At 43.9% G+C, this 21,036-nt stretch overlaps 1 protein-coding gene across 1 annotated transcript in view; it reads left to right on the top strand.

Moving 5' to 3' along the window:
• ACSF2 (acyl-CoA synthetase family member 2) overlaps positions 1 to 21,036 on the top strand; it is a 795,127-nt gene that overhangs the window by 723,976 nt on the left and 50,115 nt on the right. The window contains exons 12-13 of the mRNA XM_078654457.1: positions 2,794 to 2,945; positions 14,606 to 14,747. Of these exons, the coding sequence (XP_078510583.1) occupies positions 2,794 to 2,945; positions 14,606 to 14,747 (294 nt within the window). The remainder of the gene's footprint in view (positions 1 to 2,793; positions 2,946 to 14,605; positions 14,748 to 21,036) is intronic.

Here is a 21,036-nt window from a genome sequence, read left to right as displayed (position 1 = left end):
CACCTAACTATGCCCAAGACACTAAGGGCTTCAGATTTGTGGGTGATGTCCCCCTCCAACACAGAGGGTGACCCACCCTGACTCTCACATTTGCAAAACCTAGGAAGCCGCGATAGCCATGCGCTATACAAATCGTCTAGATAAGATTAGATCCTCAACAAGGCACATTTCTGCTCCGTTGGTGGTTTCCATTACTCTACATTTTTGCGTGATATGTAATGTTAATATCCGGATTGGTGGGAGACGTAGCAACTATCATGAGTTGGGGAATAATGTTGGCCTTTGCTAGATCAACCCTATTGTACAATTCATGGCTATGGACTTGTGCCAAATTCCCCCAGATATCTGTCTTCACCGATACATATGATGACTCTGCAATGTGTATATTTGGTATGCACATCCCTGTTTTTAGTATTCCCAGCCACCTTAATCAGATTGTAACCTTCTATATCCCATTCCCTGTGCGTCGAGCAGCCACAGGGACCATATCATAAAACAATGCTCGTCATGACCTACTTTATGTAATGTCCCTTGAACTGCTCTTTAGTAAACGCCTCTGCCCCACCCTTTCATAGTAAGCTGTTAATGCATCATTATTTCTCCTAATAACCTTGGCTTGGAAGGGAATAGAATAGAATCAGACCAGCACCAAGAGGCTGTGTAGTTTGTAGTGGTGCTTTAAACAGTTCACCTCACTCTAACTGGAATCCATGTAGACCTTCTTGTCCTGCATGGATGCACTTATCTTGCCAGTCTAACAGCACTGAAGAGGAATGGGAAAATCCTATGAAACAAGGCAAGAGTTTAGGGATCTCCCACTCATCGCTCTTAAATCTAGCCTGTCTTGCTCCTCTCACATTATCACCCTCCAGTTGCTCCCTGTCCCCTTGGCGTGAGGTAACCTTGTATTTGTAAAGCACAAACTAATGACCCGTAAAGGTCTCAAGGCGCCGGGGACAGTCGGGGAGATTAAGTGAGCTATTGCCCAGAGTGACACGATGCTGAGCTGATCTGCCTCTGGCGCTGGGGATCGAACCCTGAGTCCCACACTCCGGAGTCAGCCACCCTGGCCGCTGCGCCACACCTCTCCCTCACCCTGTCAGGCATCCTAAGTCTAATGAACTAGTATGTTCCCTCGGAGTATGTGGCCTGTCCAGGACACCTATACCCACAATAAGGAGCTCCATCGGGTGATATCTTTCAGAGTACCTTCACTTATACCCTTCTTAAACAGAACAATTAACCAGCCACTGCCTTTTCACAAGCAGATTGGTAATCTTGTTTCCTGGCTCAGAGAAGTTTTAAAGCATGGGTGAAGTGGCCAATGGGCCTGGGTCCCAGCATTTCAAGGGGTTCCCTGATAGAGCCAGCTGCGTTCTGCAGAGTCTTGTCCTGATGACCTTAAAATAATTATTAAACTTGTTTTAAATATCATTTTCCTTTAGTTTATTGTTAATGTGGGTGATGTGTGAGAATGTATTACAGACACTTTGCATAATCATGTGTTTGATTCATGCAACATCCATAAAAAAGTTTCTTTTAGATCAAAACAGGACCTCACATATAAGAAATGAGAGGGAGGGTGTCACGGAGATTGTTTACAGTAATGTAAGTGAGCTGCTGCTATGTTACAATTTTGAAAACACACATCACTATCCCGGACTACTAGATGTATTGTATACACACTAAGAACGTGGGTAAGAGTGCCAGTGCGCTGTCAGTGACAAGGTGAAGGAGTGCATGAAAGAGCTGAAATTGGATCCTAAATTCAAAGCTGTTCTGAACAGGGGCCCCAAAATATGCTTGGCCCAGGGCCCCCAAAATCCTTAAGATGTCCCTGTTGCTGGTGTGTCAACCATGCAGCAGATTGCACAAATTGTGGTCGGTTTCAAACTATACTTTTTCAAGCTTATTGAACTGACATCAGAGTGGCAACTTCTAGTGACCCTCAGATCTTGTAGTTTGAGACTTACCGCCAGCAATCCTCACCATCACTGATTACACTAAACTCATTGGAGTAACCATGTATTTACTAGAGGGTTGCACCCATGTGAAGGTATCTCTTTGTTGGTCTACTGGGCTGGCTCTCGGGTACCCAGTTTTTAAGGAGAGATGAAAGCTGTATTGAGGTCGTCTGTTTTCCCCTTCCTTTTTGAGGATGTCAGTGGTTATACAACCTTGCTATCTTATTCGACCCTTGAAATGCTACATGATAATGAAAAGATTACCTCTGGCTTCTCCCCACCACCGAGGAGCAGGTTTTTTTTGATGTCATTCCTAATTAAAGCTTCTGTAGTGGGATCGTCTAGGTTTAGGCTACACGGTGATGTGTGCGTGTGGAATGTGTGAACGTAGAGTGCATGGGTGGAGTGAGAATGGATTGTGTGTGCGCTTAAAAGTGAAGAAGCTTGGTGTTATGCAGATGCTGCTTCTGTCACTCCCTCAGTTGGTCTGTCTCTTCTTCAATAAAGTGTTCTTATGGAATAGTGTATGTTGCAACTTCTTTCAATGCGAACGTTTTGCCTGTGAGGGCGACCACGGAGGAAGTTCTTGTTGTCATTAGTGATCCAGAAAGCCTGACAGTGATCCCCTGCAGTTATCAGAGAGTCAGAAAACTTACTGTAATCTACTAAGATGATCAGGGTACGAGGAACCCTGACGCCATTCGTCTAGGGTTACCTCTTTTGAGCAGGCCTTACTTTGACTATGTGGGATTGGGGTGGTTGATACAGCCGGCGATGGAATGATCTGTGCAAATCATTAGCCTTGGACTCAGACATTTTCTTTCTCCAGGCGAAGGTTGTGTGCACAAATACGGGTCGTATCGTACCCTTGAACGCCCCTGGAGAGATCCTGATCCGAGGCTACTGCAACATGTTGGGATACTGGGACGATGAGGAGAAAACTAAAGAAACATTCACCCCAGGAAACTGGTATAAAACTGGGTAAGTAGAACTGCCCCAATGCAAAATAGAAAAAGCAAATCCCTGCTTTACAATCTTCTAAAATATTAGTTGCAAAATGAAATATGTAAAATGTTCAAGCATTTCAGATATAAACTAATAGTGGGTCTGTTCTGCTAATGTTTGCTACTCCTTGGATATGATTATGCACACTCATAGGATGAATGCACAAATGTAGATGCTAATGGGAATGGGGTTAGGTGTGTGTGGCCAAAAATGATATACATGAGACAGAAATGTAATTAACAAGGGTTTTTATTTTAATGTAGTGAATTACATGTTCATTACTATTCAAAGCGAATTGCTGCTAAGCAGAAATTTGACAAGCAGCAGGCAGTGTTGGAATATAAACTGATTAACAGGTGATCGGCACGTGGCCTACTGGGGCATGGAGTGAGATGGATTGTGGTGCTCCATTCCGTTTTTGAGGACCTCACCCCCCGAAATGAACCCGGAAACTGCGGCCGGCCACACAAAGGAAATATCTACAGCTGCTGCGACAGAGGTGAACTTCAGCAGTCCATGGGACTCAGTGCTGGGCCATTGAGTGAAAAGTTGTGACTGCGCAGCTTGCCTATTCCTACAGTGCTGGGTGACGGTCCAGTACGGTAGATTAATCCATAACGAGGCGAAGAAGTGGGGGGGCATAGGTTGGCTGAATTATGACAGGGAGTTCAGGAAGAAAATGTCCAAATCGCCTAACATGCGCTGGGATCATAAGGAAGTGCAACTGTGGATGGACCATATGGGGTCCAGGGCGCTGCAAGGCGTGGCGACAAACAGCAAGGGGCAGGAAACGCAGGTAGCGGCACCTGAAAGGAGCAACACAACGCTTCACGCTGAGCACAGCACTCCGCCCTTTCGGGGTGGCCAAAGGGGGAGAGGTCAAAGAAGGGGAAGTGGGAAGTCTCCCGCAGGGTCATGCAGATTGTTCAATAGTGGGCATTGCCATTGGGGGAAATCCTGTAAGTTCACACACACATGTAGCAACTGTGGAGGGCAACATCAGGCAGGAGCATGCAGGACATCCAAAGGACAAAAGCAAGGTAGTCAGTACGGGGGGAGGGGCGGGTCTTGGCAGAACAAGTAGCATAGGCGCGCCTGAAACCCCCCGGCCCCCCTCCCCCTCACAACCGCTGCCCACTAGGCCTTCACCAGCTCCGAACTGCACAAGTACTGCCCCCCCCAGCCGGTTAGCCAAACAGATCAATGCAGTGAATGAGCCCTCACCTATAAAACTGGATCGTTTAATCACCCTGCTGAATAAATACCCGAACAGACTAGATGGGAGACTGCTCCTGGGAGGGTTTGCTGAAGGTTTTGTCATACCTTACAGAGGGGCTCCAATGGCACGGGATGCAGAAAACTTGAAATCAGCTAAAAATAATCCTGAGGTAGTGAGAGCGAAAGTTTTCAAGGAACTGGAACTGGGGAGGGTTGCGGGTCCTTTCTCACAGCCCCCGCTCGCCAATTTCATAGTCTTCCCCCCTGGGGATAGTGCCCAAAAAAGAGCCTGGGGCATTCAGACTGATACACCACCTGTCATACCCTGAAGGCGACTCGGTCAACCACAACTTGGAAGAAGGGGTGTGCTCTGTTTCGTACTGCTCATTCGATGTGGCCATGGACCTGGTACGCAGGGCTGGCAAAGGGGCCTGGCTGGCTAAAGCTGACATAGAGTCGGCGTTCCGCCTCCTGCCAGTCCATCCCAGCAGCCAACACTGAGGCCTTTAGCACTTTCCTCCAGTGGGTACTCCAAGAGATAGAAGGGGTTGAGAGCGTGACTCATTATCTAAATGACCTCCTGTTTGTTGGTAGAGCAGAGACACAAAACTGCGCAGAGGCACTAGCAAAATTCCAAGAAGTGACTGAACACCTGGGGGTACCACTTGCCCCGGGGAAGACAGTGGGGCCAGCGCAGGTATTAGTTTTCCTAGGCGTAGAGATTGACACTAGGGCAGGGGAGGCTAGGCTTCCAGCAGACAAAGTCACCGAACTGGCAGCTCAGATCCGTACAATACTGGGGCAAGATAAGGTGTCACTGGACGATATACAAAGCTTGCATGGCAAATTAAACTTCGCCACCAAGGTGATTCCAGCGGGCAGAGCCTTTGCGCGCAGGTTAGCCAGGACAGCTGCCAAAATAAAACGCAGACATCATCAAGTGAGGCTGAGCATGGGGGTTAAGGAGAATCTCAAGATGTGAGGGGATTTCCTTGAGTAGTTCAATGGCTCTGTCATATGGAGGGACCCCTGGACCAGCAGCCAGGAGATGACGCTGTTTACAGACGTGTCAGACAGGGTAGGTTTTGGCGCTATCCTCGACAGGGAATGGTGCGCAGCGAAATGGCCCAACGCATGGAGGAAGAAAAAGATAACTGCCAACATAACGGTATTAGAACTTTTCCCGATTGTAGTTGCTTTCCATCTTTGGCCTGCCTTGCTAACTGCGAAAAGGGTGGTCCTCTGGTCTGACAACATGGCTGTGGTCCAAGCCATCAACACCCAGTCAGCCTCCTGCGCGCTTGTATTATGCTTACTTAGGGAGTTAGTCAAAGTATGTCTGTACAATAACGTGGAATGTAGAGCTAGACACATCCCAGGAGTCCAGAACACGGCTGGTGACGCTCTCTCACGTTTTCATTGGCAGCGGTTTCGAGAGGCTTGGCCAAGAGCGAGGGAGGAGATGACACCTTTCCCGGCTCAGCTCTGGCACCTGCTGCGGTGGCGCAGCGCATTAGAGAGCTAGGCGAGCTGTCCCTGGCACCCCAGACTATGAGAAGATATCAGACTTACGTAAAAACATTTTGTGAAATTATGGGCCCTTGTGAGCAGGAGGCTTCAATACAGGTTGACAGGGTGCAAGCATTTATGATTTGGGCGAAAGATGAGGGGAAGAGCCGCTCGTGGATGGCTGGTCACCTGTCGGCCATTGGGCACCATGCCAGGCTGTTAGGTCAGAAGGACCCCACCACATTGTTTACGACCAAGGCAGCGCTCAAAGGTTGGGCGAGAGTGATGCCTAAATCAGTAGACCAAAGGGCCCCCATTGATTATGAGACATTAAAAAATATGCTAGACGCCCTCCCCACGGTCACCCACTCAGCCTACGAAGTGACATTCAGCCTAGCGTTCTTTGGAGCCTTTAGAATAGGGGAGTTGGTGGCTCACTCCAAAAAGGAGAAGAACTCTAGGGCCCTGCAGATGAAGGATGTGCGTCTTACAGCCGAATCAGTGGAAATATACTTACAATTCTCGAAGACAGACCAGTTAGGCAGGGGTAGGAACACCTCCTTGCATCGCCTGGGCAACGACAGCTACTGCCCGGTGGCTCTGCTAGCCGCCTTCTTGTCCTGCCGCCCATGTACAGAAGGGCTGCTATTGATACATTCAGACGGCTCCCCGGTCACAAAATACCATGTGGAGCATGTGATGCAGGGGTGCCTATTCTTGGCAGGCTATTCAAATAGGGGGGCCAAGTACAGCTCCCACTCTTTTAGGATAGGGGCTGCCACCACAGCCTTCAAGGAAGGTATGCCGGCTGAGGCTATAAAGAGGGTAGGGTGGTGGGACTCCAACTGCTACAAAAGATATGTGAGACCAGTGGGTGCAATACGCCCTTTGATCAGAACTGCGGTAGGGAACAAGTAGGCGACGAAAGAACATGTTTACATATGCCACGGTTTATGTGGCCTTTTTTGGTTTATTGTACAGTTTGAATTTTAGATTACAGTTGCCACGTTTTGGTGGTTGTTTTACTTTGCAGTAGTTGTAAGTGTCAAATAAACTATAATCTTGCAAACCATTGTGTTTCATTGCAGGAACAGAGGTGTGGGTGATGGGGTACTCTTATGTCGCAAGACTGGCAAGATGGGTGAATGCAGTCACTTGGAAGCATGGCTTCACCAACACTAGTATATCATGGTTTGGCCTCCCCGGAATGCATTGGTCTGCGCTCTTAACAACGCTGCGTAGGACATTGAAGGAGAATAGGCGGCCGCCAAACATCTTAGTGGTGCACCTAGGGGGGAATGATCTGGTTGCATTAGGCAAGAGGCGTCTGTTGGATGCAATGAGGAAGGACCTGAGCATCTTGAGCAGTGAGCTGGGATCGTGCAGTGTATGGTGGTCGGAAATAACTCCCAGACCCTTATGGCATGGAGCGATTTCGCATGATGCGCTGGAAGTTACCAGCAGGCGCGTAAACGCAGCTATGCGAAATTTGCAGAAATGCGAGGGGTGGGTTTCATCAGGCACGGCCTGCTGCATGCTAAGTCCATTGGTTGCTGGGAATCTGACGGGCTCCATTTGTCCAAGGTAGGCATGGCAATATTCCTACTAGATTTAGGGGAAGCGCTGGAAACAGAAGGATGCAAGTAGAGGAGAATAGGGAGCTAGGTAGTGGGGGCTCTGGGCGCAGCGGTTGCCACGCCCAGGGCTGTGGATGAGGTACAAGGCGATCCCCATACAGGACAGGCGCAAGAACAGGACCTGAAGCCCCAGTGCGAAATGCACCGTGCAGAGTCATACATAATCCAAGGGGCCCTTCTTGGGGACTTGGTTTCGACGGCGCCCCGTTAGTCCTTAGGGCGGTTGTAAGCCTGACCAACCCAGGGCTTGCCGATAGCGCCCCGCCTGGATGGGGAAGGTGTGAGTTAACTCTCCCTTGTCCGGAGGGTGGGGTGGGTGGACGATAGGTCCATCGGTGGGAGGAGCTATCCTCCCAGGTACCACACCGGGCTATTGCCGCTGGTGTCTGTTTCTTTGGCTCAACTTCAGGCTCCCTGCAACAAGGGGTTGCGGGGTCTAGGGGGTCGCCTGTCAGTTAACCCATCATGTTATTTGTATTACAAATAGACCTGCAACTTCTTCATCCCAATATACTTGTCTGTGTGTCATTTGGGTTTTGGGGAGGCTATGGGCAGAGGCGTACCGATGGAACTACTAAGTGCTGGGCCATTGAGTGAAAAGTTGTGACTGCGCAGCTTGCCTATTCCTACAGTGCTGTGATGGGTGACTCTGTCGTCTGTACCTGTGGTGGTGGATGACACAAGTGCTGGCTAGGAGACTTCATCGCTGGCTGCTCAGGAGTGTCACCCAGATCCAGGGTGAGGACTGCTGCACTGTGCTCAGTGCCCCTGAAGTTGAGCACAGACAAGAAAAGAGTCTCCGTATGCAGAGGGGAGTTGCCCAACGCTGCTGCAACTGCAGGGAGCTGTGACTGGCAACACAAATGGAGTGCTGTAATGGGAGCAGGCAAAATTGCGGGACCGGTTAAACGGAGAATTTCAAGCCGCTCCCAGCTCCGCGAGTGAGGAGGGTCCATTGGCAGTGAGAATGAGAAAGTCTGGTTCCATGGCTGGAGCAGACTTGCAAGCTCTGGAGGGCCTAATGCGACTGGAGCACCCCATGCCTTGAACCACAATAAACTCAACAGGATGTGTAAGCATTGCAGCCCTTGCCTTTAATGAGAGCAAAGCAGTCTGGCCTTTCATACACTGCAGTTAAAAGGACCCTTCTGGATTTTGCAATGGATGAGTTAGCCCCCTGGCCTAGATCTTCCCTGTGCAGCCCGGCACGCAACATCCTTAGGGCTCATGATGAGATGTTGAAAAAGAAGATTGGTGAGTGAAGAAATTCAGAGGAAGGCCTGTTTCGTGGGGTACCGGCCTTAGAAGGAGGGGTTGCTGTCAGCTTGGTGAATACTGCTTTACAGTGCTGATCGTATGATAACAGGGAGCCCTGCTTGGCAGGAGGCTTGAATAGACTTTGTAGTAGAGCACCAGCACCACTGGGGAGGCTTCCTGTCCTTCCTAAACAAAGGTACCCGGCCATGTAGAGACTAGAAAAAGTATTAACTCTTGCTCTTGAAGTAAATGCTTACAGGATTTCTACAAGAAGGGCACTGGCTTCCCACATGACCAGATCCTGTCTCCTGATAATGTGTGGCTCCCAGAGAAAAAAAATTAGTCACCCACGACTCCAAAAAGGCATTTGCCAGTCATTGCATTCAGGCGATAAGGAAACATTGATCTCTGATTCAGCTGACTGCTGTGTGGAAGGCATGCTTCATGAGGCAACACTGAGTTTGGCGGCCTTTTGGATTTACAGTAGACTGCCAACATGAAAAATTAGGTGATCGCCATTGAGACCACAATAGTTTCTATGGGCTAAAGTCTATCTAAAATAGAGGGTCTTGCCAAGGACAGCCTTCAAGAACTGTGCAGTTAGATTAATCAATGTTGGAGAAACAGGATGGCTACAAGATGCGACAGAATTTAAAAAAACTTAGACCTACCTGTCTTGATTCACATTGAAACACAGACTGACTGACCAGAAGAGAATCTGAGAGCTGCCAACATTCTTGAAGCTACCAATACCTTCCAGATACAAGCAATGAAATTGTGACAGTTGGTACTCTGGACCCCTCTCCTGGTTGTCCAATCCCCAGGTTATAAAATGAGGTGGAAGAGCAACTTGTAGTCTGTAGTGGTTTTCAATTTGTTTTAAATGTTTGTTGCTGTATTGGAATACTGTTCTGTTAGCATTGACTTCAGGGGATTCCCGTCATGACACTGAGAAATAATTCAAGTATCTGAATCTATTAAAAATACCAATGCTGGCGAACTGTAGTTATAGGTAAGTAACTTTTTCTTTTATGTATGGAGATGACGGGTGCTATAGATTCAATCTTCATAGCTGCTGCCAACTCTTCTGAAGATGTCGCCCCTATCTTTTGAGGAGATCGAGTTTGTTGGGCTACCAAGGTGCTTGTATGTTGAATGTGAGTGCTTTAAGGTCGAGTAGGTTTAATTTTATGAAGGCTCTAAGATTGATTTGTTTGTCGTGGAGAGTTCACATTAGATAATTGAGTAGCTTCTCAAAAGTTGAACCTTGAGTGCTGGTCACATGAAGCAGAGTGGAATGTCGTTTAGAGAGGTTTTAGGTGTTTCGAGATTATGTTGATTATCCAAATAGAAGAGCAAAAGCAGTGGCTGAGAAAGGGATAGCCTAATGCTCAAACCAGTGGCTATACAATGATAATGTTCCTTTTGTGGCATTTCTCTCCTTTTACTTAATAGTGAAATCCTTTAGATGGATGTTTGAATTGTGGTGGAATAACATTGATTGGCATGATAAGCTCTACAAAGAGTTTGAGGAATGCGGTATTCTAACCGGGTGATCTGTAATGAAGGTGTAAACCCAGGAAGTGCATAGATGTAGTTTGAGAAAAACAGGCTGGAGCAGTAATGAAGGATGTGAGGGTAGGTTTACCATTACGTAGGTGTAAATTAAGGATTTATGTAGTCTGTTCTCAGGCCGAATCTTGCCCAGCAACCCTAAACCTAAGGATCAATGTCACTGTTTTTGGGGGTTTTTTTACATCGCATCGCCAATGTTGATAAATTTAACCTGATGAATGCTCATTTTTCAATCTGGGGTCTTTTAAAGGGAGAAACCCTCTTGTCCCATTACTGTTCCTCAGCCACATCCTCCTTTTATCCTTCTCCTTCTCATGCTTTTCTTCCTGGGGTCTGGTGGTCCGACTGCGGCCTTCCGCCTGCGCCTTCGTTACTTCTAAGTCCTTTTTAGGTCTCGCCTGTCAATGCGCATGCGCATTGAGCGGAGCGAGACTATAGGGACCTAAACAAGAGTTTAACTCGACTGGCGATTTGATGCTGTGCCCGTGCGCTTTTAGGTCAATGCGCATGCGCATTGAGCTAAAATGCGCGTGCACATCATCAAATCGCCAGCCATCTGTTCCCCAGCTTGGCGCCTCCGCTCCTGCTCTCTCCTGGCTGCTCCTCCCCTAATTATTCACGGCCGGCCGGCCGTACTTTCACTTTCACGGCCGGCAGGCCGTGTCTCGTTTTATTTATTTTTTGCTTGTTTTCGTGTGGCGCCTCAGGCCTGGTTAAACACAGTTTGCATCCTATAAAGTGCTTTCAGAAAATGAGGAAACCGCGCGCACGGTGAACATATGTCTGCAGACAACCAGGAACGTAGTGCAGACAGCAACGCTTCCGTTGCAGCCATGAGGAGTCGGACAATGCCCATCAACCTTAAAATTATCTACTGTGCTGGGGCGGGCAAGGAGCCGTTTGTGCAGGTATGCCCGGCTCGTATTTGCTTTGTTTCACGCTTTCCCTGTAGTAAATCTGAAGCTTACTTTTAAGGCGTGTTTCAGCCAAGGCACTGTTGCGTTTGCACAGACAGTGGTCGAGAGCATGTGGCAGGTGGAAGCTCAGGATTCCGCTTTGCACATAGTGTTGTTTGGGGGAAACTCATCAGTCACATTTATGGATACCAAATACGAGGCGGTTGTTAGCAATAACATCATTAAGTTTCAGTTCTTTCTGAAATGCCCACCGTTATAACATGGTTTCTAAAGTTGGTGGCTGAGGCAGCTTTTGTCCGGTCAGTGCTGTCAGGCGTCTCTCTGTTTACACTACTTTAAGAAGTGCATATGTTTTCATTTCAAGCGCTGGACGTTTTAATGCAGTGTCTCGCGGGAAGCGGCATCCCTCAGTCCCTTTGAGTATAGCCTGGCAAAGGCTATTCTAGGAGTTTGCATGCGTGGTTTATCTGTCCATTGGATGTCTCTCTTACCTGCTTGGCTGCTTTCTCCATCTTCATAATAGGCGGTTTCCTTTATATGACTTGTCCCTTTCTTGGCTGCTGTCTCTCCTCTTCCTATCTGCTCTTTCTTTTTTATGTCTGGTACTTTACTTTCTGCCTCTACTCACATGAGTTCTGTCTCTTTATCCAGCCTAGCTGATGACTAATCTATAATGCTTATGTGCTCTCGTTGTTCTGTCTGCTCTTTCCTCTGTTTCTTACTTTCTTTCTTCACCAAAAGTTAATTGTTCCAGATCCCAATCGTATGAGGTAGGGCTCTATTTTTTGGTGGGGGAGGCTGCACCTTTTCTTGCCATCAGCACATGCCACCAGATCGTGGGCTTGGAAGTGCACAACAGAAAGATGAGCAGCGGCAAGGCAGGCATGACGTCCTTGAGAAGTAAGTGTGTGCGACATTCAGGAAGAGAATTGGGGCACTACAAACAATGCCATGTCTTGTATGGGAAAGCCATCTTATGGCTAAAGGCATGTATTCAAAAATAAAACCTGCACTCTCTTAATTCCTTTTGATGTTGCCTCTGTGGTTGCAGGCAGTCTTGCAGACCTATTTGGACACTTCTGAACGTTTCTAAAATAGTGCCCCTTGCATTTAATACACAGTTTGTTCCTCTTCGGTTTTAACACAAGCTCGATCTAAAAGGCATTCACACACACAGTGTTTCGGAAAGCATTTTCATTTTTTTTTTTTGTGTTAAAGCAAAGCATTCCTTCAAATTTGGATCTGCAGCTGTCATATATATTTTTATTTCCAAATAAAAAAATAATAATTTAAAGCAACGAAAAATGTTGCTCTGTGAACATGCATGTCATACCAAAGCACGAGGCATACTGGGGACCATGCTGCTGGTTTAGGCTTGAGAAGGAATGCATGCATGCAGGCTTTTGGGACAACCCCGCTGTATACGGGCTGGTTTGCCGTAGGGGTTGCTGATTTCGAAGATGGATATGGTATATTCTCCGAAAATAGAGCCAAAGAAAAAACTTTCTTAAAGGATCTTCTAGTTGTATAAAAGTGATTGTTGTATCTAGTACCAAGTTTAGGATATTGCTTTTGACTGGATTTTATTGGATTGCAATGCAATAGGTCTTGCATTTGCGAGAGTATAAGCTATTAGTATTGTAAGTAACAATGCCTTTTATTTATGTTTTAAAACGCAAAACATAAATAAAAGGCATTGTCATTTACAATGCCAATAGCTCAATCTCACATGAATGCGAGACGTATTGCATTGCAAATGCTTGTTGTAGAGTCTGTCTGTGTCTTCCTGAGCGTCTCCATAATGTACTGTGGGGTCATTTTGAAGACGCCTACAGCCAGAGCATATATCTTTTTTTTAATTTGTATTATATAGTCCCAAACATGCATAAGCCAGAATGATTTAAGGTTTGTATTGCTGAAATAAGACATAAGGACTTTTAAAAGAGGGCTGATTTTCGAGACTTGTAATAACGTATAGAGAATTTAGAACGTATAAATGGATAATGTGCAATTACCCCAGTGAACAGCAATAATGACAAAGACTGTAATTGCATTGGTTGTTTTTTAAAAGACATAGCATGATGATTTTCGTGCAAAAGTCAATTACTTTTTGAAGCATTATGCAGTTAAAAAACAAGACAAATCATGACTGAAAAAAATATTTGACATCTATTATGAGAAGAGTGCATACAGTCTAATGCTTTGGGGTTGTGGTGTGCGATGTATACAAGAATTGATGATAGAAACACATTTGCAAATTAAAAAATTAGCAGAGAAGTTGCTGTGGGAGTGTTAGTTTCATTTCTAGCAATCTGCTGGCTTTCCAAAAGTAGAAGTCACAACTCGGACAGTGGTCTTCTAAAGACGTAAGAAACATTTTGCAAGCATTTTGCGTATTCCCACAGAAGGGTTCTCGTTGCAGCAAAGATTCCAATAATGGTTGGCAGTTGTAGTAGACGATTTCATCAATCGTTTGTTTGAAAATTCAGTGCACATGAAAAGAGAATGAGATGTTTTTTCAGTGATGCAGAAAAGTGCATTTGCTCTACAGAATGGAGGAAACTCTGCATGTAACTGCATGAAAATCATCAGTACCCAGTAATCTGTACTGGGAACTGGGAGAATCACAAGAGAGGGGGCCCAGGAGACCAAGAACACACAATATTATATTAACTAGCCTGTGTCAATGGCGAACTTGGACAGGAGCTTGACGGTGAAGAGGAACAGAGCCTTTGAAAATGGTTTCCCATAGTGCCAGCCCAGAGGTGGGACAGACCTCAGCATGTGGTGTTGGAGATTAAGGGAGGGGTGAGGTCCACAGAGGAGCACCTACCTTTCTGTCCTGAGTGATAACGTCACCTCTTGAGACCCTCAGTGACCTCCAACCAGGAAGTCCTATCAAGATGCATCCGAGCTGGATTAAAGTGTCTAGAAAGTTTCAACAGAAAAATTGTGGAACATCTGTGGCAACCCAGACATATAGGGAAGCAGAGGTCCAGGCGGTGGCCGGATGTGCAAATGGATGGGCTGAATCAAGTGTTGGAGATTCATGAATCTGAATCGCTTGCGACACTCGGCAAATGGGCTCTGGGTCCAGCGGTCCAGCACAGGCATCGCTGACTGCCCAGTGCTCACAGGCAAGTGGTCTTCCACCAAGAAGATTCAGCAGGCCCTCTGCTGCACAGCACAGTAATCCCAGCAGTCCCCTCTCTCTAGACCATGGCAGGCAATGGGTTGGGGCTCAGTTGCTTTGACGAGGACCCTGTATTGGCTTCATAGGATCATATTCGTGGTGTATGTTAAACAGAATCTTGTATGGTCATGCTATAAGTGTGATGGTGTATGGAAGAGTGATGTAATCTGTGGTAACAATGAGTTATCCCTTGCTGTGCTTGCAAACTTGATATAGTTTACCATGTTTGGATGTGTTCATTGGTGAATATGATGGTTCTACTGGTAATGTGTTTCTTTGAGAATACAGTGGTGCAGTCCACCTTTACTCATGCTGTTGTTTGTTTTTCAGGGACATTGCCACCTTGGATAAGTATGGTTACTGTCAAATTGTCGGGCGTATTAAGGACCTGATTATTCGAGGTGGCGAGAACATCTATCCAGCAGAGATCGAGCAGTTTCTACACACGCACCCTAAGATCGATGAAGCACAGGTCTGGAAAAGCGAGGGGATTCCTTCAGCTTCTTTGCACATTTCCTCATTTATGTTCTGATGCTGGCCTGATGGCCATTTGAAATGACAGTTTCATGATACAAAGTTGAATGACACACAGATAGGAATATGCTCGGTTCACCAGTAGTACGGTGTAAGATACACCACGGAGAATGGAGCAGATTCATGCACGCCACTTTCCTTGTATTGTACATTCAGTCGGGGGCAAATTCTATGCGACTGTAGATTTCTGTAGAGCATGCCGTGCAGTTAGGAACAGTCTTCGTGCATCACAAGCTCATTACATGGTAAACCATAGTGGTAAGAACAGACTTGGTGCACCAGACGTTTTTTCTATCATAAACCACGCAGCCAGGAAGAGACTCGGTGTGACAGGAGTATTTTGTTTGGTGTGTCATCTATTTAGGAGCATGCTAGCTGCATAAGGAATTCTTAGTATAGTATGCCAAGCATTTAGGAGCACACTTGTTGCCCCACAAGTTCTATGCACTGTATGTCCTGCTGTTATGGCCCGACTTAATGTACCAGGTGTTTGTACGGCGTGCTATGCAGAAAGGACAGAATCAAAGCACCAGTAGTTTGTTGTATACCATGTCAGGCAGTCAGAAACAGACTCCATAACTTTTTCAATGGTGTACCATGTAATTAGGACAACAACGAGATCCCTGGCTTTACGTGATCACTGTCACCAATAACCGAGAGTTTTCCTAGTGGTATTACCCATATAGAAACCAGGGGCAACAAGCTTGGCGTACATACCCAAAAAAACGTGTAACTTGGTCAGACTCTTCGTACACAAGTACAGACTCTGAACAAGACAAAACAACAGATAGAACAAAAGGAGGTGAGTCCACATCAACACCAAGTAGAGACTCGCTATCTTTTTTAGGGCAACGTGGTCGAGGGAACCACCAAAATCAGCACAACCAATCGAGAGGCAGGGGGAGAGGGAAGTCCTTCCCTCAACCTCAACAACAGAAGAGGTACTACACCAGGAGCCAACCAAAATGGGACTAAATCATAAGGCCGCGATTATAAACCTCTCTGACACTGTCCTGACAGAAACAGAAAAAAAAGTCTTAGAAAAGGGCTTAGGTTTCGCAATCAGCAGCAAAATCAATAAATATAACCTAGAGAGAGACCTTCAAGGGTTTTTTAGGAAAATCAGATTACAGGACTTTTTTAGAGACAAATCTCCCCAAGAAACTGTACATAATAAATCTGGGCTGAAAGCAAAATCTACTTGGACTCCCAACATTGGGATGGTCAATAAACAGGTAGACCTTTTTGAAAAAGTAGTTGAAAGCAACATTGCAGAACTTTTAACTCACCCCTTAAGGGACGTAAATAATTTAAGTCCCCTTGAAAGAACGGCTTTAAAAAACCTAGAAAAGAATGATCTCCTGACAGTTAAACCAGGGGACAAAGGGGGAAGTATTGTCCTTATGAACTCTGACGATTATGACAATAGAATGAGGGCCTTACTTAATAATAAAGAACACTATTGTTCCTCAAGTAGATCAGAATGGAACGCCTTGGTGAAGAAGGTTAATACTCTCCTTGATTACGCCAGAGAAGATGAGGTCATCTGCACAGATGAATACAAATTTTTAAAGAATGAAGCACCAATAATTCCTGCCCTTTACGGACTTCCAAAAGTTCATAAGAGTATGACCAATCCACCCATGAGACCCATAGTGTCATCAATAAATTCTGTAACCGAACCTTTGAGCAAATATATTGATAGATTTTTGCAACCTATCGTAACTAAGCAGAAAGCTTATATAAAAGATACAACCTGTATGATTCAGAAAGTTGAAGGCTTAGTATACGATGTGACCACACAATGGCTGGTGACTCTAGATATCGAGGCCCTCTATACAAACATCCCGCAAGACGACACCATTGAGATGTTAGAGGGCCTCCTAAAAACAGATTCGGCAGATTTAAATCATCACGCTACATTCATTATAGACTGTGCCAAAATTATTTTAAAAAATAATATTTTTTTATTTAAAAATGATTTTTATAAACAAACCAAAGGCACCAGCATGGGGGCCACCTGTGCCCCAAGTCTAGCTTGCCTTTATGTAGCGGCATTCGAAGACAAACATATTTTTAATGAACTGGCTCCATTTAGCGAAAATATTACACACTGGTCAAGATTCATCGATGATATTTTTTTTATCTGGTCTGGCACGATAGAGCTGCTCAATGAGTTCATTACATGGTTAAATCTAGGGGATAAAAATCTGAAGTTTACATCTAATTATAACAAAGAAGTAATAGAATTTTTGGACATCAATATAAGATCAAATGGTGGTATCTTAGAAGTTGACCTCTATACAAAACCGACCGATCGAAATACACTATTACATTATAGAAGTAACCACCCTAGTAGCCAAAAGGACAATATACCCTTTGGGCAGTACTTACGCATCAGAAGAAACTGCACAAGTATGCGAGATTTTAATAAACATGCAGATGTCTTATCAGACAAACTCAGACAGAGAGGCTATCCAAAGAATCTGATCAAAAGAGCATACAAGCGCGCAAAATATTTCAATAGAGATTCACTGTTTGAAAAACATGATGACAAAAACATCAAAGAGAAAACTCGAGATAAACTTATTTTTGTAACTAATTACAGTTCAGCCAGCAACAAAATTAAAAACATTATTAATCGTAACTGGACGTTACTGAATAATAGACCAGGGGAAAAGATCCCTAAACCTATGTTTAGTTTCAGAAGAAACAAAACAATCAGAAATAGCTTGGTCCATACGTTCAAAGAACAGACCCGAAATCATCAAAATACCATCAATAATACTCCGTTCCCCACTGGGAACTTTGCCTGTAATATGTGTTCAAACTGTGAATCGTTGATTAAAGACAATACCGTTCGGCACAATGGAGTAGAACACAAAATTAAAACCTTTGTGAACTGTAGAACTAAAAACCTCATTTACATGATCATATGCCCATGTAACAAAGTATACATAGGTGAAACTGCGAGAGAAGTGAGAACAAGAATTACTGAACATAAATCTGCCATCCGAACCCAAAAGAAATCGGCCCCCCTGGTAGAACATTGGTTAACACACAACCACAAATTAGAAGATCTGAAATGGTGTGTATTAGAGGCCATCACACAGAACACCCGAGGTGGTAATGTAGACAATAAAAGAAAAAAGAGAGAGCAGTTCTACATGTCCCTATTCAACTCCTTTCGCACCGGTTTAAATAATAGGGACGAATGGGAGAGATTAATTCTATAAATTAGATATCGATCCTGTGGGCATTCAGAACCTCTGTATTGGCATCAGATCTTGTTTGTTTTCCACTCTCTGTTATGACCAACACAGGGCTAGTCTTTGAATGTAGATTGTGAGGGTTTTTATCCCCAGGGAATATATCCCAGGATGGGAGAAATCTGTATGTCATTGGTTAAACATTGAAGCATATGATGTCGCAATACAATAGGGAGCCATTACACAAAGTTAGATATGGACTTCCCTGAGACTCGGAAATGAATTACGTGTACCAGTAACAGATATTCTAAGAATATTAAGACCTATAAATGTTAATACGGATAAAATCACTCTTTTAACATAATGTTTATTCATTTGATTATTTGTATGGTTTTTAAATGAGTAGAAATATATTGTAGTGATTGTATTTCTTTCCTGAGACTTGGAAATTAATTACGTGTATCAGCAACAGACACTGTAAAACCATTATGATCGACAAATGTCAATATGGGTAAAATCAATTTGTAAAAAACTGTTTATTCAATGGTGGATTTGTATGGTTTACATATGAGTGGAAATATGATTAGGACTCACAGCATATAGATCGCTAGTCAAAAACTGAACTTAAACTGACACCTCGAGATTTACTCGTAAAATTAGCCCATTCCAAGATGGCCGACACTAAAAATGTATTCATTAATACCATAGATAAACGAATATAGAGCTTGGTTAAAATTAAAAACGAATATCAAACGTTGCGGTCCCTATATATATACTTAAATTTAAAGAATTGGGGGACACTATCTCCGAATAGATACTGATGAAAATACCGAGTGATACCAACTTCCGGTTTCCCTCGCGCTCGTTTCAGTGGCAACCACCACTACATATATACAAAAAAAAGGTCGTCGACTTGATCTTTAACAATGTCGACAATTAATATATTATTTTTGATTATTTTAGAAAACTCGATACCATTGATAAAAAAGCACTTCCGGGTCAATAGTAACCATAGACCTTAAAAGCACAGGTAGAGCGTCCAAACGGGACTCTTCGAAATCCTAAAGAAGACGCGAACACGGAGGAGCAGGGAGGCCGAAATCCGACCCAAAGGTAAGAACAAACCCAGTGATAGGGAATTATAATTAATAGACCCCAATCTTGGGAATCGAGTAGGAAGCAGGGATCGAGTATCTAAACCCTTAACCTTTAAACTCGTGGAGCCTACATGAAAGGGAATAAGCGAGCTTACAAAATCGGACTGAATAGAAAAAAGACGCACACGCTGTAACAACATTAATTCGACCCAGTGTTTACATGCACTGAATAACAATCTGCGCACTTGGGCAATGTTAATGGAATGAATCGAGATGTGTACATCATCATGTTTAAAAGTTTAAAAGCTTAAAAAATTAAAAAAGTGAAAGCATAAATGGTCCTTTTTATCTCCAGTATAGAGTGGCTTCCACAACAAAATATGAAGAAACCTCTATAGACCAAACGTGCAGGAGTTAAGCTCTGCTAATGAAGTAACCTTTATCTACAAAAAAGGTTAGTATATTGTATCTAGCACTGAGTAGAATAACAATCACTCAGACTGGTTATTTTATTTAATTAACAAACATCCTTTGTATTTTCCAGGCTCATAAACCATAAAAACTACATTACTTCTCGTTATTGTACGGTGGCTCCTCCGTGTAATCAGAAGAGCACATTGTTCCAAAAGAAAGGTAATAGGGTACTAATATAGATTCGGTCATGAGTAACACTAGATAAGACATTTAGAATACTATTACTGAGCCATTATTCTATATTGATTAATTTCCAGAGCTCAAGGAAACCTGAGGTGCCTGAGCCACTAACAATATGTGCTGAAACTTCGCAGAAAGTAATTCTTTTGCAACCAATCGCTGACACAAAAACAGGTAGAGTGAACAGGCCATATAGTCAGGCCTTAAATATGTATTATAAAGCACAATAGAAGAGTGTGTGATTGAATCTTTATATAAGTACTACTGAACATAGGGCATTCACAAGAAATGTGTAAATGGATGCTCCTAAAGATAAAGTGAGAGTTTTAATTTTGATGAGTGTGGCCGAATAGATTATACTTATAGAATCAATTGACATTTGAGACTAGGCAAATAGGTGAAATTCTTTTTGCACAGAAATGAAATTGAAATATTTTTATTTTATTCATAGAGCTATTGGAGTCAATTGTTTTTTTAAAACGTCCTGAAGAAGGTGACAAAAAGAAAAAAAGCACCGAAACGCTGCGTCGACTACTGTTTTAACTTTGACTACTGTTTTAAATTCTAATTTTGATGCATAAATTACATGATGGTTTTTTTATATGTTAGATTGTAACCCAATTTGGGAGTGGAATAATAAAATTTGAAAACTTTTTTATATTATCTAAAAAATTGTTTGATTGATATTTTCGTCTGTGTAGAAATAATTTTATGGGTCTAACTGTTTACATTTTGCCTAAATAGTCCAATATTTGAAAAACATATATTATTGTTTGCCTGAAAATACATCTGGTCCACTAGGAAAACTCTCGGTTATTGGTGACAGTGATCACGTAAAGCCAGGGATCTCGTTGTTGTCCTATTACTGCACCCCCTTCCCTGCCACAGATCACAGGGGTACCTCCCATTTTTTTGGATATATTCCATGTAATTAGGAACATACATATTTCTCCAAGAGTTTATTTTGTTGTTTGCATGCAGATATGACCAGTACACCAGGAATTATTTTTAATTTATGCTATTCTGCTCGGCTCAGTCCATTGTATGTTATGGTTTTAGAACAGACGCAATGCACCAGGAGTTCTTTGTATGGTATGCTGGGATCACTGACATAATATCGACGACACAAATATCGAGATACACAAATATCGAGTCAAAAATATCGATTGACAAAATATCGACTCCCTATCTTCAAACAGGTAAGTACCAAAATATCGACTCCAAAATATCGACTTACAAAAATATAGACTGTCAAAATATCGATTTT

The sequence above is a fragment of the Lissotriton helveticus genome, chromosome 7 (genome assembly GCF_964261635.1).
Source record: "Lissotriton helveticus chromosome 7, aLisHel1.1, whole genome shotgun sequence".
NCBI classification, from domain to species: domain Eukaryota; kingdom Metazoa; phylum Chordata; class Amphibia; order Caudata; family Salamandridae; genus Lissotriton; species Lissotriton helveticus.
This window is presented reverse-complemented; position numbering and strand designations above follow the sequence as displayed.